This window comes from Thamnophis sirtalis, unplaced genomic scaffold, assembly GCF_051295495.1.
Source record: "Thamnophis sirtalis isolate CommonGarterSnake01/CBP01778 unplaced genomic scaffold, rThaSir2_p1.2 scaffold_5, whole genome shotgun sequence".
Classification (NCBI taxonomy): domain Eukaryota; kingdom Metazoa; phylum Chordata; class Lepidosauria; order Squamata; family Natricidae; genus Thamnophis; species Thamnophis sirtalis.
In genome coordinates, this window is record NW_028261385.1 from 1,577,512 (window position 1) to 1,602,111 (window position 24,600).

Below are 24,600 nucleotides of genomic sequence, written 5' to 3' on the forward strand. Positions count from 1 at the left end.
GATGGCGTGCTCGGAGGGGGGGGGACCCAGGCCTGTGCAGGAGACTGGACAAGACGCCCTGGACTTCCAGAGGGACTCCAGCCAGCAACTCTGCAGCCAGCTCTGCTACCTTCTCACTTCTGTGCCCAGCTCTGCTGTTGGCATTGAGAAGGCCTGGGGGGGGGGGGCACAGCTTTGTCTCACGTTGGAGGGAGGAGCACAGCCGAGGGGCCCGTGGGGCCAGAAAGCAAGCCTGCCTCCTGCCTGTGTTTGGAAGACGCGTGTCTCCACCTACATCCAGGTGCTCGGTGGTCTCTTCCTCGAGCTCCTTGCAGGAGGGATGGAGGAGGCTGTACAGGATGGTGTCGGCCCCTTTGCAGTACAGAGTCAGCTGACCCTTCGGGTTTCGCACTGGAAACAAGGCAAGAAGGGCAGAAGGTGAGTCTGCGGCAGATGGAGCCCAGAAAAAGACCCAACCAGAAGCCCCCCTTCCTCGATCTCTCTTCCCTCACCTCGGGTGTTCCTCCTCCCCCCTCCAAGCCACCGAACAGGCCCCAGGTAGCCTATCTGAAAGGTCCCGGGCCTTCTGCACCGCAGACGGGTCGTCTGAATTGTTCCTCGCTAATTGCACCGGCACAGCACTGGCACGAGGGAAGCTCTGTACCCAGGGTTGAACCGTGGAGCCTTTAGTGCTCTCTGAGCCTATGGGTTATCTCACAGATGTTTCCTTACCCAGCTAGGCAACATCATCAATGGAAGAAGGGAGTGGGGTTTGTAGGGAGGAGGAGCATAGGGCCCATGGCGCTCTCTTTAAGTTTGGCTGTTTCTTGCAGACGTTTCATTACCCAACTAGGCAACAACATCAGCCCTGACAATGCTACCTAGTTTGGCAATGAAACATCTGCGAGGAAACCCCCAAACTCCGAGAGCACCAAGGACCCCACTTGTGCATCAGACCAGGACCCCAGCAAGGTCTCGTGGTTGTGCAGCGTGACAGTTTCCACTGTGACACGAGAAAACCTCTGGGCGGGAGGAGAGCTTGAGCAGAGTGTGCAGAGGGGGAAGGAAGGGAGACACACCAATGACGGACATCCTTTTGCGCACATTGTTGAAGTCCAGAATGGTCATCAGCTCGTAAACCACCATTTCCCCCATTTCCACCACAGTGATGGTCGTGGGGGTGCGGGCGCGAAACACAAAGCCAAAGTTCCGGGCTGCGGTCACCAAGGCCCCCTCGTCCGGGGACTGGGCTTGGTACACCAACGTGCCTGTGGGTGAGGAAAGGTGCTGGTTGTTTTGCAAGCATGAGCCTCCCCTCCAGCCACCGTGCCCTCCTCTGCCAGCTCCGCCGTGCGGTGCAGCCTCACCCTCCTTCGTTTCTTCTGGCATCACCGTGTGGCAGAGGGAAAGGAGGCGGAAGAACGTGTGTGTGGACTCATCCCTGGCCTTCACCGCTTGGAGCAGTCTGCGGTCATAGAAGACAAACTTTGGGTCGGCCAAAGGATTCCACGAAAAGTCAACTCTGTCCATTGTCTGTGGAGGAAATAAGGAGGGTCAACCCCTTTTGCTCTGGGCTGGACATTCTCTGGACCAGTGGGGTGCAGTCAGGGGAGGCACAGCCCTACCACTCTCATCATAAAAAGAAACAAAAATGTAAAAGGGAAAAGGCCTCACCGTGAATGACTGCCTAACTGTTTAAAAAAGCCTCTAAAAAAGCATCCTCTACTATGAGGCAGGAGAATTGCGTGCCTCATTTAGTCTGGCTTTTTAGGCGTTTTATGATCGCTCGAGCACAGTTAAGCGAGGGTTAAAAGCAGAGGTGGGTTCCTACCAGTTCGCACCTGTTCAGTAGAACCGGTTCGTCAAATCTACCGAACGGGTTAGAAGAGGTTCCACCAGTGGACCCGGAAAGCAGGCCACACCTACAGAAGAGGTTCCAGAATTTTTTGCAACCCACCCCTGGTCCTTGGATATGATTATTCTACACTCTCATGCTCCTATTTATAAACCTCAGTGCCTCTGTGAAAGGTAAGGATGAATACTGCGTTTGTGGTGCAATCAGAACATTGCGTGTGTTGAAGTTGTTTTAACACAAACCAAAGATGCCTTTTAAAAAACAAGTTTACATCATATTCTTATGCATGCCAGTGCTGTGTGTGAGGTAATTTAAGGTGGTTCTGACAAGTGTCGTTGGTATCTTCATATCCGGTCCCATGGGCGGCAAGCCACTCCCATCCGGTCACATGGGTGGCAAGCCACTCCCACAAAGGAAGCCACACCCACAGAGTAGGTTCGAACAATTTTTGAAACCCACCACTGCTCGGCAATGGCACTCGAGTGTGGCCGTGCAGAGCAGGGACCCTGGGAACAGGGCCACTGCAAAATATGGGGAAACGGAGTCCCCAGACTTGGCCTTCTGCCTGCAGCGTGGATGGCAGCCTGGAGGTCACTGCTGCTGGGATACAAGCAGCCCCGTTTGAGAAGAGGGTTGGTGGAGTGTCCCTTACCTCAATGTCCTCCACCAGGAATCCATCTGAATCCAGAGTACTTCCTGTGGGAGAGAAAGAGACTGGATGCGAAGGACGACCGGGGCTTCTGTGCCCCAGACACTTGGGGGGGCACCTGGGCCTCCTTTTCTGTCCTGAAAGTCCAAGGCTTGGCTCCCCTCACTAGGAACGCCAAGACCAAACCACCCACGGACACCCCACACTCTACCCCTCATGCTGAGCCCACCCTACAGTCCCTCTGAGAACCTTCTCCAAAGGGCTGCATCCACCTCTTGGCCCTCCTTGAGCTGATCTTGGGCAGAGACGGAGGCCGGGTGGGGGGGCTGACTGTGCCTTGAAAGCAATAAGTCCCACTGTCGCAGAGTTCCTAAACATCGGAACGGAACCTGATTGGACTGCTCTCTTAGGGGGCAGGAATTGGCGATTGGCGATTACTTTCAATATACAATTTTCTCCAGAGCTTGTCTCATCTACGCAGCACTCAGGATCTCTAGCAAAAGTACCTTTTCTCTAAAACCTATGCAGCGGTGGGTGGTTCTGTGCTAGGGAGTAGCCAGGTAGAATATTTCCTTCCTGCCTGCCTGCCATTTTCTATGTCCTGCAAAAGGCCCTCACCCCTTATCTCAAAGTGATTTTGGGGCCAGAGAGCCAAGAGTGCTTGGAGCAGATTGGGAACCCCCCCCCCTCTCCCTTGCCCCCAGGAACAGGGGGGTGGCCCCAGAGCAGGCAAAGCTCCGATGCGTTTCCGTCTTCCCACCCTCCCAGGAGATGCCCCTCCTTCCGTCTGGCCCCTCCTTACCGTAGAGCTTCCCACCGATGCAGCATTTGTTGAAGATCATAATGTTCTTAGTCAGGGTCCCCGTTTTGTCAGAGAAGATGTATCTGATCTGCCCCAGCTCCTCGTTGAGGGTGGTGGTGCGGGCCTGGGCGGGCATGTCGTGAGGAGGGTAGTACATCTTGTGGTCCCAGTCGATGTAACAGCTGTTGGCCAGGCGGATGATCTCAACGCTGGAGCAAAGGAAGGCACACGCTGGGTCCCTGGCAGGAAGGGAAGTGCCCGGGGTACACTCCCACCCTGGCGAGGTGATAGGATTCAGCCAGCCGTGCTTCCAGCTGCTGTAAGGTTATGCTAGAGCAGCAAGCACACACAAGTGGCAAAGGGTCACTGTTGGCCGTGGCTGAACTGGCATTGGTTCAGACGTGGGATTCAGCAGGTTCTGACCAGTTCTGGAGAACCGGTAGCGGAAATTTTGAATAGTTCAGAGAACCGGTAAATACCACCTCCGACTGCCCCCCATCTATTCTCTGCCTCCTGAGTCTCAGCTGATCGGGAGGGAATGGGGCTTTTGCAGTATCCTTCCCCTGCCACGCCCACCAAGCCATGCCCACAGAAGCGGTAGTAAACAAAATTGAATCCCACCACTGCATTGGTTCCTTTAGGAACGGCCCTCTGTGTTGAAGGGACAAGGCCCCATGGTCTCTCTTCCTGCTCCCCGAGTCAAGTCAGGGACACCCCCTCAGGAGAGGCCTCACTTTGGCAGAGCCCTCCAAGGGACACCTGGGTTCCTGGTGGCTCCCCCAACTGAGCCTGCTTTTCAGAGCATCCTACCACAATGGCAGCTTGTCCGGGATAGGACCACTCCAGAAAGGGGAGAAATGCGTCCCGCCCCAGTTCTCCCTCAGACCACCAGGCCCAATGGGGTCTCCTTCCAAGATGGCTTGGGCCCTCAGCCACCACCTTACCTGACATAGAGAGAAATGGGCACCACGGTGTTGAGGATGATGACGTAGGACCAGAACACAAGAAATGCAGAGAAAAATGAGGATTTGACATCCGTTGCCCAGGGCAGGTACACCTGGAACCGGTATCCCTGGTTGTATTCCCAGATGCAGTTGCCGATGGCCAGGATCAAACACATGATGCCCAAAAAGAGGAAGATCTACCGAGAGAGAGAGCGGGGAGGGGGGGAATTGGGAGCAGCAGCTCAGATGGCAGAGGAGGACTTCCCAGTCTGGGCACCAGCCCCACCACCTTCGTCCAGAGCAGCCTTGACCCAAACCAGGCAGCCCTCCTCCCTCTGGGCGCCTGAGCCACAGCTGGGTGTCACAACAACTCAAAGGGTTAGAATAGGACATCCAATCCAGCCTTTTTGCTCAGGGACAGGGATGGATCCAGTGGAGCCTCTGCTTGAAGGCCTCCAACGGAGAGCTTCCTGCTTCAAAGGAGGGCTTTTCCCATTTCGTAGCTTGTGGAGGGTTGTAAAGCCCCGTGAAGCTATTGCTATTATTGACAGCTTCTGTGATTGGCCCTTTTTATTACATTGTGCAATAGTTTTATTAAAAATAAGCTGTCATAAGCTGGATTATTGTAATGTGCTCTACATGGGGCTGCCCTTGAAGAGTGTTCGAAGATTCCAGTTAGTCCAGAACGCAGCCGCGCGAGCGATTGTGGGTGCACCCAGGTACACCCACGTCACACCTATCCTCCGCGAGCTGCACTGGCTACCCATTAGTCTCCGAATCCCCTTCAAGGTGCTGGTCGTTGCCTATAAAGCCCTACATGGCATCGGACCTGGGTACCTGAGAGACCGCCTCCTGCTGATCACCTCCCTCAGACCGATTAGATCTCACAGGTTAGGTCTCCTCCGGATTCCATCCGCCAGCCAATGTCGGCTGGCAACCCCCCCGGGGGAGAGCCTTCTCTGTTGCAGCTCCAGCCCTCTGGAATGATCTCCCTGTCGAGATCCGGACCCTTACTACCCTCCCAGCCTTCCGCAAAGCCACCAAGTCCTGGCTGCTCCAGCTGGCCGGGGGGCCTGTGAAATATCCAGCCCCACGGAAATTGTGAATGTTGCGGTTTTGTTTTTAAAGTGTTGTCTTTGTCTAGTTTTCCCCCTTTCCCTTGTCTATTGTAAGCCACCCGGAGTCCTTTGGGAGTGGGCAGCATACAAGACAAATAAAATAAAATCAATCAATCAAATCAAAATTATATTAAACAGATAAAACAAATTCAGAACGTAATACAAAAATATATGTAGAAAGAAGAAAAAATACTAAAAAATGTGGAAAAGGGAAAAATAAAATCCCCCACCCACAAAGAAGAAAGCATCACTGAAGCACCCCTTGCCATCTCCGTAGCCCTCCGAAAGGCCCTAAGCAACCCCAAAGAAGACATAACTGGTGTCATTTACTGCTTATGGTCAAAGGGCCACCACCGAGGAGCAGGAGGAAAAGGGTTGCATGGATGTCAGTTGTCAATTGAAGATATTATGAATCATATTTCACAACACAGAGATGAATCCAGTTACACTTCCAGACACTTACGCCAGAGATGTCCAACCTTGGTGGCTTTTAAGACTTGCGGACTTCATGGCTAGCTGGGGAATTCTGGGAGTTGAAGTCCACAACCCTTGAAGTTGCCTTGAAGTTGGAGAGCCTCCTGGGCGTCATTGGTAGGGCACATCTCAGGATGTTATGTTATGAACTATCAGGATGTTATGGAGTTTTAGGAGTTTGTTTTCTCCTGTGTGGTTCAGCGTGGCTCTGCATGCCCTGGTATGAACTGGGCCATGGGTGACCGCTACGCCTGCACAAGGAACTATATTACAACAGAGCCCAGCTTTAGACCAAGCAAGAATTCCCTGAGAGAATTCCTAGGAGCTTTGCTCTATGACTGATCAGGCAACAGGCATTTATGAGTCATTCAAAAAAGAACAACCACAGATGAAAGGAAAGAGACTCTGAGGCCATTCTCCCCAGCTGATTGTAGGACTTTAAAAATGGTGTCCACTCGGAATGACAAGTGGGGTAGGGTTTCCTGCCCAAGCAGTGGGTTGGACTAGAAGACATCCAAGGTCCCTTCCAACTCTGTTATTCCGTTCTATTCTTTCCCACCTTCTCCAGGATGGCCCTTCAGGTCTCTCAAGGTGAAACCCATCACCCGCAATCGAGCCCATTGACTTCGCTGCTGCCCTTTCATTCTTTCCATCTTCTTCAAGGTCCAGCTTTACTCCCAGAGAGTGTCACACGTGGAGTGCCACGGATTGCACGATTCCGACTTTTGACAGCAGAGAGACATCAAGGCATTTGAATGAATCTTTTCCGAGCCTTCCCAATAGAGTAGATGAGCTCTACCAAATGCTAATAATCTGTGGCGTGTTTTTTGACTGTTTGCCGCTTTACTGTGATCCTCAACGGCAGAAACAATGTACAATCTTTGTGATACCTTCGCTCTCCTTTGTGTTTCATTCGAGTCACATTTTTCTCACTCTGCTCCTTGACTTTTATTGGCAGACTGCAGATTCTTTGCATTGTTTGTCTCTCAGAATGAGGTCATCGGCATTGCAAAGGGCATTTATCTTTCTCCTCCCCATTTTCGGCTCATCTTCCAATCCTGCCTCCCTTAACTTACTCTCGTCTGCATAGAGGTTGAATGAAGAGGAGGAGGGTGGTGGTGGGGTCAACCCTTTGCCCACCTGGAGCCAGTCTGTCTGGCCAGGCACTGCCCGTTCTGCGGCTTCCTGATCTGCCTTCTGGGTTTCTCCCGAGGACCAGCAGATCTCCTGGGATTCCTGGTTATTCTGAGCACACGTCACATCTCTGTGCAATCAACTGAAGGCTTCCCCAATGTCAGTGAAGCAAATGGCGGCTTCTTCCTGCTTATCCCTTGGCCTTCTCAAGTCTCCAGCCATAGCGCCTCACGCTGGCTCCCGGGCCTTTTCGGAAGCCCCTTCCCTCCCTGCAAGGCCCTGATCTGCATCCAGGGACCCTTCAGATGTTTCCATTCAAACTGCAGGAGTACAGGGAGCCATAACACATGGCTGTGGTTGATTGATAGCTCCTGCGTGAGGCCCTTTCAGCTGTGATTGGCTGCTGTGGGTGTGGAGGGGGAGTTTCCCTTTTTCCCCGCCTTTTTCTTCTGCCCTCCTCTGATTTTACCTCCGGCTGCTCCCGTTTGCCCGCCTGACTCTCATGTCTGCTGCAAATATGGATGTGAAACGTATTGATTTATATAAAACTCTATGTTCCTTTCGGCGTCTCTGACTTCATTTGAAGACCAGCCGGCAATTCCCCGGCAGGGATCCCCGGCAGGAGAAATTAAGGCGATTGTGTTAAGGAGACTAGAAGGGACACAGTGACTCAATAGCTGGGCTTGTCGATCAAAAAGGTTGGCAGTTTGAATCCCTAGCGCTGCATAATGGAGTGAGTTCCCGTGACTTGTCCCGGCTTCTGCCAACCGAGCAGTTCGAAAGCATGTAAAAATGCAAGTAGAAAAATAGGAGCCACCTTTGGAGGGAAGGAAACAGCGTTCCGTGTGCCTTTGGCGTTGAGACATGCCGGCCACACGACCACGGAGATGTCTTCGGACAGCGCTGGCTCTTCGGCTTTGAAACGGAGATGAGCACTGCCCCCTAGAGTCCGGAAAGACTAGCATATGTGTGCGAGGGGAACCTTTACCTATTAAGGAGACTCTGTGAAATCTCCTTTATTTGCCATTGGCATGCAAACTGACCACTTGCCATCTGTGCAATATTTTGTCGTTCTCCAGATTTGCTGGCATAGCCTGGCTGCAAATTCCTCTTCTGCAACTTGCCTTATTCCTGCAGATATCCTATCAAGTCCTATGGCAGCCCCTTATCTCGCACCCATTGAAGCAACTCCAGAGAAGCAGCAACCAGCACCATTTAAGGAAACGCAATCAAGAAGAAACAAGGCCCACACGACACAAGGCAGGCAGGACCATCGACTGCTTCGAAAGGGACACCAAACCCCACTTTGTGCTGACCGAGGGATGGGATTACAGGCTGAGCTAATGAAATGCCTGTCAAGAAAAATGCCAAGCTCAGCGAATAACAAGAACCCAACAAGTGGAATTTGGGTGTCGGCAAAGTGTTCTACAATTAAAGACGATAATTATAATAAACTAGTGACGCAAATAAAGAAACATTTAGAAAGTAGGAAAAATATTCAGCTCTCACTAATGGGACATATAGCCACAGTTAAAATGAATATTTTACCAAGAATTTTATTTTTGTTGCAAGCCGCATCTATAAATCCTGGTAAAACTTTCTTTCAGGAATTAAACAAACTAACAGCTAGGTTCATCTGGCAAGGACGAAAAGTGAGGATTAAACTAAAGTCAATGCAAGACAGCAAGGAGAGAGGAGGCTTAGCATTACCAAACTGGGGGTTATACACACTAGCAGTAACAATAACCTGGGTGAAGAACTGGAGAATTAAAGAATAAAAGAATCTTGACCTTAGAAGGCCATGATCTGCAAGCAGGTTGGCATACGTTCCTATGGGAGGATAAAAATAAAACGCACAAATACTTTCAAAAACATCTAATTAAAAACGCTAAGAGTAAACCGCTTAGAGAGGGCTGAAAGCCCTATGAAGCGGTATATAAGTCTAACTGCTATTGCTATTGTTTTACCAATGGTTGGATAAAAAAACCTGGGAATGAAACTGTTTACTTATGTTGTTGTAGTTTTTTGTTTTTTGTCTTTTTTTATTCTCTCTGTTACGATATAGAGTACTATTCACATGATATATAAAGGAAAATAATGATCTTAATGTATAAGAGTGGGATGATTTGAATACCTTGGTATAATTGTATATAGTGACCATTTTATATTAGAAAGATCTTTGTATATTAAAACGGATCAACGATGATGTAAGGAATAATTGATATATACATGAATTGAAATACTTAACCACTATATGGATTAATAATTAATAATGGGAAACTATTCTTGGAATTCTGGATGATTGGTGACACTATGGTTAATTGAAAATACGAATGTATATTATAAACTAATGGGAACTCTTTGTTCTAAACTTCGCTTTCCCCCCTTAGAGGTAGGTGATACTATAATACTTCAAAGACTCATTGTTTATTTGTTAGATAATTATGAATTTAAAGAAATAAGGATTGTTACAAATGAAAGAATATTAATGGTAATCTGAACACATAATGCTCAATGACAGTGAAACATTCAGCTATGTTTAATGTAAACCAGTGATGTTAATCCTAAATGTAAGAACTGATGCGCAAAAACCTGTAACCAAACGACATGCTTGATGAAATGGAGGAAAGTTGTTCTTTTTTCCTCTCTTGCTTTGGTTTGTATATGTTGTTTTGTTTAAAAAGAATAAAAATATATTTTTTAAAAAAATATTGAATTAGATAAATGGGAAAAATTGGGGGGGGGGGGGACAAATTTAAAAATGACACTATCGGTTGCATACAAGGAAAACCAGTACAGAATGTTTTACAGATGGCACCTGGCACCAGCAAGGTTAGCAAAAATCTCAGTAAATATTTCACCAAAATGTTGGAAATGTGAATTAACACACGGAACATATTATCACATATAGTGGACGTGTGAGGAGGCTAAAAAGTATTGGAAAAAGATAAAAAATTGGCTAGAATCAATAACAGGAGTAAAAATTGATTGGAAACCAGAAGTGTTTTTTACAAGGAATAATGACAACGAAATCTAAAAAAGAAATCCGGTATTTAATTTTACACATAATTACAGTGGCGAGGATTGCCTTCGCTCAGAAACGGAAAAATAAATTGATACCAAGTGAAGATGAAATAATAAGAAAAGTTATGGACTGTGCAGAAATGGACAAATTAACAAAAGAAATCCAGGGAAAAGAAGAAAGAATATTATCATTCATATATATATATATATATATATATATATATATATATATATATATATATATATATATATATATATATATATGATTTTTACAACCCCTGGTAAGCCCCAATTATGGGAGGAAGCTAACTGCTTCCATTATCTGTCAATCGGCTCGTCACAAGAGTCCATCACAACAGAAACCCAATATTTTTACTGTTGCCTTTGTTATATTTGTGTTTTTTTATTTGTGCTGATAAATAAATAAAGGGAGACTAGTATAGATCTATTTCAAGCTATTTAGCTCTCATCAGCTAGCCATACCCTTACTGGGATTTGAACCTGGGCTATATTACATACTAGGCAGACTTCTTAGCCATTAGGCCACAGGCTCTTATCTGTTAGTAAGGGTATGGCTAGCTGATGAGAGCTAAATAGCTTGAAATAGATCTATACTAGTCTCCCTTTATTTATTTATCAGCACAAATAAAAAAACATATATATATATATATATATATATATATATATATATATATGTATGTATGTATGTATGTATGTATGTATGTATGTATGTATGTATGTATGTATGTATGTATGTATGTATATGTATGTATGTGTATATATATATATATATATATATATATATATATATATATATATATATATATATATATATATATATATATGCACTCAAGAGAGCTTAAATTTATTAGAGGTAATCACTCAAAATAGCAGATAGAAGAGTAAAATAAGAGGGTTAAAAAGGGGAAATAACATAAGGAGAATTGTATCGATTTGAAATTACTATTAGAAAGAACAGGAAGTTCCTGTTTTTGTTGTATTGTGTAAATGTAGTGTACGTCTAAGTTCTGTGTGGGTGTGTATTTTGTATGTTTATAAATTTAAAAAAATATATTGAAAAAAAGAACCCAACAAGGGGAAGGCAATTTGTCTGAAGTGGTTTAGGGTTGGATCAACTTTGAGCAGGGGGGGCTGGACTAGAAGGCCTCCATGATCCCTTTCAACTCCTTGATTCTTCTACGTCTCCCCCGTTGTGAGAGCCCCACGGGGAAAGCAGGCACACTTGCCAATTACCTTGAGCCGAGGTGGCGCAGTGGTTAAATGCAGCACTGCAGGCTACTTTAGCTGACTGCAGTTCAGCAGTTCGGCTGTTCAAATCCCACCAGGCTCAAGGTTGACTCAGCCTTCCATCCTTCCGAGGTGGGTAAAATGAGGACCCGGATTGTTGTTGGGGGCAATATGCTGACTCTGTAAACCGCTTAGAGAGGGCTGAAAGCCCTATGAAGCGGTATATAAGTCTAACAATTGCTATTAACAATTGCTATTGCTATTGCTACCTCCACTAGACCGATCAGATCCCACAGATTAGGCCTCCTCCGAATTCCATCCGCCGGCCAGTGTCGACTGGCGACTACCCGGAGGAGAGCCTTCTCTGTGGCTGCTCCGACCCTCTGGAACGATCTCCCCGTGGAGATTCGAACCCTCACCACCCTCCAGGCCTTCCGCAAAGCCCTTAAAACCTGGCTGTTCCGACAGGCCTGGGGCTAAAGAGCTTTTGCCTCCCCTCCTCGAATGGTATGACTGTTGTGTGTTTTTAAATTATACATTGTTATGCTTTTTTTTTTTTTTAATTTCTTTTTGTCTGTATTCCCCTTCCCTGGTTGAGTTGTGAGCCGCCCTGAGTCCCCTTCAGGGGAAAAAGGGCGGCATATAAATGAAATAAACTGAAACTGAAACTGAAACACTTGGGCAGAGGAAGGCCAACCTTGGCCAGGAGACCTGGCTGCTCCCTCTGGGGCAGCCCACGTTACGAAGGCCACCCCAACAAGCAAGACTCACCACCAAGACCAAGTAGTTCATGAGGCGTTCGATGCTGGTCCGTTTCAAAGTGGTCTTTCCGCTGTTCTGCATCAGCTTGGTGTCTGGCCCTGGGGGAACCAACCACGGGGGTTTGCTTTAATTTCAGGATCCGAATGATCTGCACCCAGGAAGGCAGGAGCTCCTGTCCCTTCTCCCCAGGCCCCCATCTCACCACCCACCCCCATTGGAGAGAAACCTATTCAAAGAGGGCAGGAGGGGGGCAGTGCTTACTCGGGGGGGGGAGGAGACTGAGGGCAAGGAGAAGAGGAAAAGGCCTGAGGGGGGGGGCTCTGGAGCCGCCTCCTTGGTGAAGTGTTAGGCGTGCCACGGGGTGACTGAATGCCGAAGTGCCACAACTGTGGCGCCAGAGGCACAGAAGCCCCTGGCACCAGCTCTGGCACAGGGGAAGTGGGGCTCTGATCTTCTGGGGAACCAGCTTCCCAAATGCTGCCCAGGGGCGAATGGGAACCTTTTGCCATGCTCACGTGGCAAAGGGGTTGACTTGTGCCCGTAGCGATCCCAGGATCTAAAAGGCAAAACAAAACCCTCCAGCCTATCAATTTATTTGGAAATTGAAGTTGCTATGGCAGGCTGGCCGCACCAAATATCTTTTGACGGCATACGATGAATCTATACAGTATACGGCTGGATTGGAAGAAGAGGAGGATTTAAAACTGGAGGAAGAGACACCCACCACCTGCGCTAGGCTGCAAGCCCTAGTAGTAAAAGCCACAGGCCAAAAATGGGACTAAAATTAAATCTAAAGGAAGCCAAGCGAATGGCAACAGACAGAAGAGCTGGCAGTGGAGAGATGGGTGGCGGAGAGCTTTTCCCCTTTAGGACCAGTTTCAGAACCGTGGCAACAGTCAATCCACGGGGTGATCACTTCAGGTGACCCCGCGCAGCGGTGAAGCTCTGCAACTGGCCTGGGAGAGGAGGGACGCCGGGGGGCCCTGCCCTCCACGGGCTCCTTGGGGGCCCCTTCAGGCAGGCTGTGCCGCTATCTGGGTGCCCTAGAAGCGCGCGGAGCTCCAGTGCGGGGAAGAGGGCGAAGGGGGTGGGTGGGAGTGAGAAGGGCTGCAGTGGTGGGGACCCAGGGGAGAAGAGGGTGACCTCCCCCTGCCCCCTCCGGCCAGTGCCAGCCACGACCCCTCACCCACCGGCAAAGATGACCAGCCCGAAGCACCAGTCGGTGTTGCGGATGATGCAGCCCCTCAGCAGCAGCTGGTCGTTGTCCAGGGCATATTTCTCCTTCTTGAAAATGAGGGTCCCAGTGAACCTGCCCAGCCGGTTGTTGGGGGCTTCGCAGCGGATTTCCCCTGCAGAAGAGGGGATGATGACTCCCAGAGCCTCCTCCTCCTCCTTCCCCCCCCCACCCCCTGGCCATCCTCCATGCCTCCTTCAGCCCCCTCCCCACGGGCAAGGTCCTCGCCCCTCCCCCACGAGTGGCTCTGCCACCTACCTCCTGCCCCCCCTCATCCCCCCGGTTGTTTTCTGGCAGGTCTGAAGAGACTCCAGAGGAAGGATGCACAGCGGGTCCCCCTCTCCTCCTGGCCCAGCCCCCCAACCACATGGGGCTGGCAGACCCTGTGGGTGAGGGCCCTGCCAACATACCCACCCTGGAAGGAGCTGCCATGCCGGAGTGCCACGCCAAGGCCCCTCGGCCCTCAGAGGAGTGAAGAGAGGCAGGGAGAGAAGGAAAGAGTGCAAAGATCTGTGAAGAGAAGGGGGGAGTCGGGGGGGGGAGGCAGAGAGACAGTTGGGAAGACCCCACAGGGAGGGAGGTCTGGAGGCCGTGCCTGCCTAGAGGACATACCGTGCAGGAGGGGGTAGTAGTGGACAACTATATTAGTGCAAGAGAGAGTGTGCAATGTGTCTGCAGCCTTTGCCCTCAGGCGTGCCAATTGTTAGTATTATTATTTGGGGGCTCCAGGGTGACTTAAGAGTTTAAAAGCAGAAATCAGTGAAGACAAGGTCCTTCCAGACAACCACACCCCATAACCCATAAGCCACAATCAGCAGGCCTCCACAACCACCCCACCGAGGCTGGGAGCACATCCTCAGGGTGGGAGCAACGGAGGTGAAGGAATTGGGAGTCACAACTGACACGATGCTCTCTGGCTTTGCACCCCACAAAAGGCTCACCCAGCTGGGCCTTCTCTCTGGCCAGGCAAGGGGAGAACCCCTAATGGGGGCAGCCCCCCAATCCCAGCCCCCAAGAGGGCCCCGTCTGACTCCCCACTTCCCAGGGTCCCACTCCCACTCAACCTGCTATCCTCGTGGACCGTCTGCTCGAGAGGAAGGGGGAGCCAGGGAAAAGCGGGTGGGGAGCCAACCCTGACCCAGAGCTGCCCCCAGCCCCTCCCTCTGGGGCTCCAAGGGGCCCTCCAGGGGCAGAGGTCCAGGCCTGCCCTCCCCTCCGTACCATTAAAGCTGCTCAGGGCCTGCAGGTCCCCCCCCAGCCCCGCCGTGACGGTCAGCGCCTGCTTCACCTTCAGGTTGGTTTCCCTGCAATGAGAGAGTGGAGGGAGATCAGGTGGCCGGGGGGGGGGGGGGCTCCAGACGGGAGGTGTCCCAGGGAGGTTCTCAGGAGGTTGGAGGGAGGGTCCGGCTGCCCACCGAGGCGGAGGGGGCTCAGACACTCACCCGTCCAGTTCCGTCGTCTCAATGTAGGTCAGGCTGTGGGGCTCACTGCTGCAGAGCAAGAGGATGTCTGCCTGCCAAGGGGGAAGCGTTGGTGAGGAACGGCAGGCCGGGAATGCCAGCTGCACCCCACCCCCCTCTCCACGGATCATGGTGGAAAAGACCCCCGGAAGGCATGGCAGGCTGGTGGTTGCGGACCTCAGTCCCATTAGATTCCCCCCAGTCTGACCAGTGGCACGGAATGCCAGGGGTTGTCCTTCTGCAACATGCCAAGAGACTGCTTGTCCTCTCCGTCTCCCTCCCAGCGACCACGGTTGTGCCACGTGGCCTCCGTGCCCAAAGGCTGCAGGTGGGAGATGCAGAGAGGGCCCCAGTCCCAAGCACGTCCCTCTCCAGCCTCCCGTCGGTGTCCTGCTCCGGCTGGGCTTCTTTCAATGGCTGCCCAAGGAGGAACTTCCACGCTGGCGCCTATTTGGACGATGATGGACCGACGGGGCTGGTCCCTAAGGAGCCTCCTGGGACACCCTTGCCCTGAGGGGGTGGGGGAGGAGCTGCCTTCGCTTACTGTCACAAAATGATTGTTCTCCAGCTTGATGATGTCTCCCACTTCAACGTTGAGCCACAAGTCTTCCTTCAAACTAGAAGAAAAACCCCCAGTTACAAAAGCACCAGAGGGAAGGGCATCCCTTGGCATAGCAAGACTCCTGCATCTTTTTTTGGGGGGGTGGGTGGGGTGGGGGAGCAGCTGTGAGTTGGCGAGGAGCCTGATTGGCATCAAGATGCTTCCTGGCGTTGGGAGGATTTGTGATTCTGATTTCAGGTAAAATTGTGTATTTTGGATAAGTGATCACCATGTGTGCTGGGAAAAGAGGCAGATAGATTCTCTCTAGCACAGTGTTTCTCAACCTTGGCAACTTGAAGATGTCTGGACTTCAACTCCCAGAATTCCCCAGCCAGCGAATGCTGGCTGGGGAATTCTGGGAGTTGAAGTCCAGACATCTTCAAGTTGCCCAGGTTGAGAAACACTGCTCTAGCGATTCCTCTCTCCTTAGCCGTCCCGTCCTGGAATGACTTTCATACCAGCTGAGTAATATACGTGGTCTTAATGTTTGGGAAACTTTGCCCTGTTTTTATCTCTTTGTTTTAGCACTAGCAATAGCAGTTAGAGTTATATACCGCTTCATGGGGCTTTCAGCCCTCTCTAAGCAGTTTGCAGAGTCAGCATATCGCCCCCAACAGTCTGGATCCTCATTTCACCCAGATAGAAAGATGATAGATAGATAGATAGATAGATAGATAGATAGATAGATAGATAGATAGATAGAGAGATAGAGAGATAGAGAGATAGAGAGATAGAGATAGATAGATAGATAGATAGATAGAGAGATAGAGAGATAGAGAGATAGAGAGATAGAGATAGATAGATAGATAGATAGATAGATAGATAGATAGATAGATAGATAGATAGATAGATAGATAGATAGATAGCAATAGCAGTTAGACTTATATACCGCTTCATAGGGCTTTCAGCCCTCTCTAAGCAGTTTACAGAGTCAGCATATCACCCCCAACAGTCTGGGTCCTCATTTCACCCAGATAGAAAGATGATAGATAGATAGATAGATAGATAGATAGATAGATAGATAGATAGATAGATAGATAGATAGATAGATAGATAGATGATAGATAGAGATAGATAGAGATAGATAGATAGAGATAGATAGATAGATAGATGATAGATAGAGATAGATAGAGATAGATAGATAGATAGATAGATAGATAGATAGATAGATAGATAGATAGATAGATGATAGATGATAGATAGAGATAGATAGAGATAGATAGATGATAGATAGATAGAGATAGATAGATAGATAGATGATAGAGAGAGAGAGAGAGAGAGAGAGAGAGAGAGAGAGAGAGAGAGAGAGAGAGATAGCAATAGCAGTTAGACTTATATACCACTTCATGGGGCTTTCAGCCCTCTCTAAGCAGTTAACAGAGTTGCCCCCAACAACAATCCGGGTCCTCATTTCACCCACCTCGGAAGGATGGAAGGCTGAGTCAACCCTGAGCCGGTGAGATTTGAACCACCGAACTGCCGAACTGCAGTCAGCTGAAATAGCCTGCAGTGCTGCGTTTAACCACTGCGCCACCTCGGTTTTCATTTTCTCGGGCTCATAGAGCTGGAGTTGGGGCTGGGAGGTGTCTGTCCTTGCTGGGAAGACCAAACTGGGTAAGGCTGGAAAGGCCTCCAGGCGGTTCTCCCTGGACTGAGTGGTTTCCCAGAGGCAAATGGGATTGGAGGCAAACGCGCATATGCGAGGCACGATGGCACAAGGAATCCAAATTCCATCGACACGGATGAGATCTGAGCAGGCCACAAGTGGCCAGGAGAGCAGTTTCACGGGCTCAATTGAAACCCTCACCACCTCAAGACTGGATTACTGTAATGCGCTCTACATGGGGCTGCCCCTGAAGAGTTTCGAAGAGTTCGAAGACTGTAGTTGGTCCAGAACGCAGCCGCGCGAGTGATAGTGGGGGTGCCTAGGTACACCCACGTTACACTTATCCTCCGCGAGCTGCACTGGCTCCCCATTGGTCTCTGGACACGCTTCAAGGTGCTAGTCGTTACTTTTAAAGCCCTACATGGTTTAGGACCTGGCTACTTGAGAGACTGCCTGCTGCCAATTACCTCCAACAGACCTATTAGATCCCACAGATTGGGCCTCCTCCGGATTCCATCGGCTGGTCAATGTCGGCTGGCGACCCCCCAGAGGGCCGGAGCAGCCACAGAGAAGGCCCTCCCCCGAGGAGTTGCCAGCTGACATTGGCCGGCAGATGGAATCCGGAGGAGGCTTAGTCTGTGGGATCTGATAGGTCTTTGGGAGGTGACTGGCAGGAGGCGGTCTCTCAAGTACCCAGGTCCAATACCATGTAGGGCTTTAAAAGTAATGACTAGCACCTTGAAGCATGTCCGGAGACCAATGGGCAGCCAGTGCAGCTCGCGGAGGATAGGTGTAACGTGGGTGTACCGAGGTGCACCCACGATCGCTCGCGTGGCTGCATTCTGAACAAGCTGAAGTCTCCGAATGCTCTTCAAGGGCAGCCCCATGTAGAGCGCGTTACAGTAGTCCAGTCTTGAGGTGACAAGGGCATGAGTGACTATCCGAAGGGCCTCCGGTCCAGGTAGGGACGCAATTGGTGCACCAGGTGAACCTGGGCAAAGGCCCCCCTGGTCACAGCCGACAGATGATGTTCTAGAGTCGGCTGTGGATCCAGGAGGACTCCCAAATTGCGAGCCCTCTCTGAGGGCCGTATAATTTCACCCCCCAGGCTGAGAGATGAAATAGCTGGACCATCTTTGAGAGGGAGCATCAATAGCCACTCGGTCTGTGATGTGAATTTTAATACTGTATTTTTTTATTTTTTAAATTTTAAATGTTTCTTGTCGGTTGTGAGAGTCCCTATGGGAGTGGGCGGCATACAAATTCTATTAAACTTGGAAACGTGGAAAAGGGCGGCCTACAAATGTCAATAAAATAAATAAATAAAAATAAATAAATAAAAAATAAAACTAGAGTCCAGCTCTGGGACTGACAGCCCTTGTAGGGGGAAGGCTGGGAAAGGGAGTGGGTGAGCGGAGCATTGTCCTGTTTCCCACAACTCCTAACGTGATTTCCCATTGGCTGAAATCTAGGGGCGCTTTGTAAATAATTGGAAACAGCATTGGGGGGGGGTCCCTGCCCTCCACACCAGGTAGCATCCAGCAGGTGAGGCAGGAGCCCAAGGGCCTGACCCAGCCTCACACCTTTTCCGAGCTCCTCACAAGAGGCTCCCATTAACCGATTCTCTCTGTGACCTGAGTACAAATCGTTCCCCCCCCCCCGAGCTCTCCAGCTTCAAAGAAGAAGCCCCCTCCTCTGATGCAGGAAGGGGGGCATATTTAATAGCATCCTGTTTGTGTTGCCTTTACAATTTGATAGCAATAGCAATAGCAGTTAGACTTATATACCGCTTCATAGGGCTTTTAGCCCTCTCTAAGCGGTTTACAGAGTCAGCGTATCGCCCCCAACAACAATCCGGGTCCTCATTTCACCCACCTCGGAAGGATGGAAGGCTGAGTCAACCTTGAGCTGGTGAGATTTGAACCGCCGAACTGCAGATAGCAGTCAGCTGAAGTGGCCTGCAGTACTGCACCCTAACCACTGCGCCACCTCGGCTCTTGATCACCTTTGAGCCACCTGATGAAAGAAACCTGGCTCCTGGTTGACTCAGCCCTCCGTCCTTCCGAGGTCAGTAAAATGAGGACCCAGATTGTTGGGGGGCCAGAGGCTGGCTCTGTAAACCGCTTAGAGAGGACCGTCAGGCGGCATATAAGTCTTGAGTGCTATTGCTAACGGAGGGGAGGGGAGGAGACTTCAGGGCAGAGAGGCGGCTTCAGCCTCTGAGTAAGTGGACAAACACAGCGTGAGAGGCGGCTTGTTCCAGCTTGGGGGGGGGGCAGGATCCTTGACGCGAGTTTCCTCTGGACCCCCAGGGAATTTCCTCCAACCTAGCTACGGGGCTTCTGGGACCTGCCAGTTCTTCCCTGGGGGGCCTGCAGGCCACTCACCTGCCATTGATCAGAACCTTCACTGGCCGGTTGTTGACTTGCTTGTCATTTGCGTGGCGATTCTGAAAAACGAAAGACGGCTGGAATCAGCCCAACCCCAGAGAGGGCACCCAAGACTGGCACCTGCCCACCCCCCACCCCTCCTAGGTAACTGCAGGATTCCAGGAGCCCTAAAAGCAGGGAGTGTCTGTGCCCTGGACAGATTTCTCCAGCAGGACAGCTGATGTCAAGGAAGGGGAGCCCCCCCTGGAACATTTACTGCCCTTCCTCTTAAATCTCCCCCGTTTGCGTTGTCTGGACTTGGGTGGAGGCCGAGAGCAGCTGTTCTGAAGGCTCCTCCAGATCCCCCCCCTCTTTGGCCACAGAGGAAGTCTCGCCTGGACACAAGGGCGGGAGATGGGTCCCAGCTGCTTCGGGAGGAGACTGTTTACTCCCATGATTTCAATTTGGATTTGGGGCCCAGCGTAGGGTTAATGCAGTTAGCCGGGATTGTAGCATTGATGTGCATCGTCACCGCGCTCTTACAACGTCATCCATGGCATCCTTGACTGCGGACACGGTCAGGACCAAGACCAGAGGCACCACTGTGGTGAACCAGGAGAGGGAGGAGATCTCAGGGATGAGCTGCAGAGGGAGAGAAAAATCAGGATGCCCGGAAGGCTCGGGGACATTTTCCACCCTGACTTGGCAGGCAGAGAGAGGCTAAAGAAGAGGCCCAGCCTGGGAATCAGCCTCGGGTGGCCATGAAGGCCTCTATTCCTGGAGAGCATGAAGGAGGCCAGCTGTGGTGGTGGTGGTGGTGGTGGTGGTGGTGGTGGTGGAGGAGGAGGAGGAGGAGGAGGAGGAGGGAGGACGACGACGACTGTGGGGTCCTTGGTGCTCTCTGAGATGGGTGGTTTTCTTGCAGACTTTTCATGGCCCAACTAAGGAACATTATCAGTGCTAGAAGGGAGGAGGAGGAGGAGGAGGAGGAGGAGGAGGAGGAGGAGGAGGGAGGAGGAGGAGGAGGAGGAGGAGGAGGAGGAGGAGGAGGAGGAGGAGGAGGAGCTGCTGATGGGTTGCAAAAGAGCCTCTGAGTGCCCCTTGGAGAGGGCTCGGGAACCGCTCTCTGCTGCCAAAGCAGAACCGCCACAGAGGCCGCTGAAGGGGACAAGGCGGTCGGTGCAAGGCTGTGAACAAACGGAGGGGAGCCAACAGGCGGTAGCCACACAACCCACTCAAGGGGAAGTTGTGTATGGCTACGTGACTAATTGAAAGCTCCTCCAGGAAGGGGAGGCACAACAGCCACCCTGCGGCTGAAAAAGAACGGAGCAGAAGGCGGGGGCTACAGTTGTGGGAAACCGCCAAGCGCCTCTCCCCGCCTTGTGCTTAGAAAGCCAGAGAAGGTGGCAGCAGCGCGCCTTCCACTCAGAAGAGGCACAAAGGCTCATCGGGACCAGCGAGGCAACTCTCCGCAAACAAAAATGAAAAGACGCCACTCTTAGAGAGGGTCGCGGGGGACTCGGGCGCTTGCTGGACTTGTGGGAAGCCGGGGGGGGGGCCCTCCTGAGGGCATCTGGCCTCAGGGAGCCTCCAGAAACGAAGGCAGGTCTAGGAGAGAAGTGGAGCCGCCCTGAGAATGGGAACGAAGCGCAGGGAGATTGAGGGCTATGAGGAAACGCGGCTGTTGCTCAGATCCCTTCATGTGGCTTCTCACTTTCTTCAGGACAGGAAGTCCTTGACTCATGACGGCAATCGAGCCTGGAATTTCCACTGATAAGTGATGCGGTCATAAGGTGCAACTGCAACACTTAGTGACGGCAATCCCTTCAGTCACAATTGTTTTTTTTAAAATAAATTATTTATTTATTTCCAAAACAAACATAGGTTGTAAAAAGTATATCAGCTGGTTACAAAAAGCTTTCGTGCATCTCTTCCACCGTCATCAAATATAATTCATATTAATTCAAATGTCTTAACTCAAATATTTACTATATTAACATCATCGTACCTCCACTTTTATTTGACTACAGTTATTTAAACATCCTTCATCCTTAAGTATACCAAGATTCAATCCATAACCACATGCTGGCATTTCATTTACTTATTTATAAAATCCTCCATTAACATTAAGTCCTCGTATCCTGTTTCAGCTAAACATCCATAATATTTAATACCAAAGTTTTCTAATCCTCCATGTATATAATTTATTATCATTGTCCTTTCTTTATTTAATTATATCCTATATCATAGCATTTTCCCCCTATTAGTTGAAATTTAACTGTATATAGTTTTGTTTTTTGTTATTATAATTATTATTGTTATTAATAATCTTTATATATAGTCCAAAATATTTCTAACCTTCCCTTCTCATATCCAATTATTACTTATCATATCAACTCAACATTGTATACATTACTATCATTATCAATTTTTATTTAACTATACCTATTACCAATGGATTTAACTAAGTTTAGCTAATTTTGAATTATACTCTTCCATCTATCAACCTGCATCTCTCCAGTAACAGAACAATCTTATATCTGCAGTCACAATTGTTGTTGTGAACTGATCTCCTTTAGGTGAAGCAACTTCCCGGGGGAGTCAGTAGGGAAGCTGGCCGGAAATTGCAGATCCCAGGCCTGCAGGCAGGGAAGGAAGTGGCTGTGGCTGGGTGGGGGGAGGGAGGGACCGAGTGAAGGGGGGGCAGGGGAGGGCCCCCAAAAGGCACAGCACGGGGAAGGTGCAAGGGAGGGTGTGCAAAGAGGTGACACTCAGGCTGGAGAGATGGCACAAGGGTGCACAAGGTGATGCAGTGGTCGGGTGGGGGGGGATCCAGTGGTGGGTTTCAATTTTTTTTGGAACCTACTCTGTGGGTGTGGCCTCCTTTGTGGGAGTGGTTTGCCAGCCATGTGACCTGGTGGGAGTGGCTTGCTGGCCATGTGTTCTCTCTCTCTCTCTCTCTCTCTCCTTCCTTTTGTCTCTCTGTCCCTTTTTCCTTTTTTTCTTTCATCTCTCTCTCACTTTTTCTTTCTCTTTCTTTCTTTCTTTCTTTCTTTCTTTCTCTGTGTGAGTCTGTGTGTGTGTGTGTGTGTGTGTGTGTGTGTGTGAGAGAGAGAGAGAGAGAGAGAGAGAGAGAGAGAGAATGGTGGGTTTCAAAAAAAATTGGAACCTCTTCTGTAGGTGTGGCCTGCTTTCCGGGTCCACTGGTGGAACCGCTTCTAACCGGTTCGGTAGATTTGACGAACCGGTTCTACCGAATAGGTGCGAACTGGTAGGAACCCACCTCTGGGGGGATCTGTGGGTTGCAGTGAGGATTGGGGAGGGTGTGTGGAGTTGCACAATTGGCCAGTGCAGTGTGAATGAGGAGGGCCTAAGGGAGGGTGCACAAGTGGGGGGTCGGGGGGGCTACACCAGCCAGTTGCCATCTTCCCTGCCAGTTTCCCCATTGCAAATATGCAGCCCACGGTACGGGTGAATGAGTTGCCAAGAACCCGGATCAAGATTACAAGATTGTGGGAGTTCTGGGACAGCCACAACTGTGAGGACCGAGAGTAACCATCATTCATTCAGCGACATCTTAGCCTGGTACAGCCACTGACCGAGTGGTCGTAGGGGAAGGACCAGGGAGGACAGACCTGAAAGGCCCCGGAAGGAGACAAGAACCAGGAGCTCCAACCTTTCTGTCAGCCTCTGCTTTGCTGCTGCTTCGGCTGCCATGAAACGGGGAGGGGGGGGCATGGTATTTGGGAGGGGTTACTAATTGTGCTGGAGGAAAATTCTGGAGTTCTGCTGCCTGTCGGACTGCGCATGCGGAGGGGGTTCCCGCCAAGGCCAACGGCACCGACATTCCATCTGGGTGATGCCTTTCGAAGTTATCTCGCACCTGACACTTGGGAGAATTTGATTGGACTGCAACTGGGATGCCAAGGGGTGGGGAATGGGCTATTCTATATATCACTCGCTTTCACGCCTAAATAATCAGTCTTCGCTTTGCTACGCTTCTAATCATTTATAATTAGTAAAAGTACACTTGATTTCTACCTATGGAGTCTCGTGGTCTTCTTTCCTAATTACTCAATGAAGAGGTGCTGACAGTAAGCGAAGACTCACTCACACCCCACCAGGAGTTTTCAACCTACCGTGGGGGGTGTACTCACAAGAAGGAACGAGGAAAATGTCGGAAGGGAAGGCGCCAGCGCATCCAGAGCTATTCTTGGGGTCCCCCCAGGTGGTGCTTGCTCCCCCATCCCTGCCCAGGCCCAGGCCACAAGGGAGCCCAAAGGGAAGACTCACCTGCAGGATGAGCAAGACAAGGAAGTAGGCATTGGCGACACGCTGGAATTGCTCGAAGAGGTTGAGAGGCAGAAAGGTGAACAGGTTGTACTTGGAGGTTTTAATGGAGTTTTTCTGTGGACAGAAGACGGCCGTGAGAAGGGTGGGAGTCAGGCAGCACGACTCACCCCACCCCAGACGAAGCGCTGGAGGGTTGAGTGGGCAAGGACCCCCCCCCCCTCCGAGGACCTGTGTGGCAAAGAGGAGAGAAAGGGCATTGTCGCCCCCAGCACCCTCTTCCGTCCCACAGACCCTCAGCTCTCCTCTCTCCGCCCCAGGGAGGGGTGGGGGGTGGGATCTGGTTACTTACAGCATAATCGAACTGCAGGTTGAAGGACCGGTCATTCGCCCGCAGGCACCGCTCCTCCTCTGCAAGGCAAGCGTGGGCGTTGGGTGCCAGGGCAGGGAGGCCGAGGCAGCGGGTGGCAAGGCTGCACGGGCCCCCAATCCTCTCCTGCCTCTTGGCTGGGGTGGGGGCCATGGTGATGCAACATTCGGGAGAGGAGGAGGGCGGGCAGACAGCCATGTCCCCTCCTAGCCAGCAGCCCTGGCCCACCCAGGAATCCCCACAGAGGGAGGGGGTACCAGGGGTACCAGCCTCTGCAAATCTCGCAGCAAGCTGAATGGCAGTTAAATTTAATAAACAAACTGGGTGGAGGCATATAAAAAAAATTGTACTTCAATGTTTTAATGATTGACGAATGATGAAATATTTGTGTTTTTTAAAAGAAATAAAATAAATATTTGAAAAATAAACAAACTAATTAAATAAATAAATAAATAAATATAATATAATATAATAAACAAAAAAAACCCACCTTGCCAGCAATGGCGGGATTGCCTGGTGACTTCCCTGGGGAGCAGTGCAAGAGATGTGGGGAGGCCAGGGGGCAGGTGGGGGGGATGCCCATTGTGGCAGGGAGGGGTCCCATCGTGGGAGGACGGTGTTGTGCCCCCTGCTCAAGCAATGCTGGGCAGGACCCTTTGGGGAGGGGGGCAGTTCGGTTTG

The 24,600-nt window shown here is 50.5% G+C and overlaps 1 protein-coding gene across 1 annotated transcript in view; it reads right to left on the bottom strand.

Annotated features, from left to right (window-relative positions):
• The window catches only part of LOC106542843 (phospholipid-transporting ATPase ID), a 54,311-nt gene that overhangs the window by 18,903 nt on the left and 10,808 nt on the right, over window positions 1–24,600 (bottom strand). Inside the window, exons 2-16 of the mRNA XM_087715192.1 lie at window positions 23,902–23,960; window positions 23,553–23,666; window positions 19,803–19,901; window positions 19,278–19,339; window positions 15,228–15,300; window positions 14,666–14,736; window positions 14,445–14,527; window positions 13,180–13,338; window positions 11,999–12,087; window positions 4,230–4,426; window positions 3,286–3,494; window positions 2,487–2,530; window positions 1,347–1,512; window positions 1,059–1,247; window positions 275–390 (exon numbers count right to left, since the gene is read on the bottom strand). Of these exons, the coding sequence (XP_087571318.1) occupies window positions 275–390; window positions 1,059–1,247; window positions 1,347–1,512; window positions 2,487–2,530; window positions 3,286–3,494; window positions 4,230–4,426; window positions 11,999–12,087; window positions 13,180–13,338; window positions 14,445–14,527; window positions 14,666–14,736; window positions 15,228–15,300; window positions 19,278–19,339; window positions 19,803–19,901; window positions 23,553–23,666; window positions 23,902–23,960 (1,730 nt within the window). The remainder of the gene's footprint in view (window positions 1–274; window positions 391–1,058; window positions 1,248–1,346; window positions 1,513–2,486; window positions 2,531–3,285; window positions 3,495–4,229; window positions 4,427–11,998; window positions 12,088–13,179; window positions 13,339–14,444; window positions 14,528–14,665; window positions 14,737–15,227; window positions 15,301–19,277; window positions 19,340–19,802; window positions 19,902–23,552; window positions 23,667–23,901; window positions 23,961–24,600) is intronic.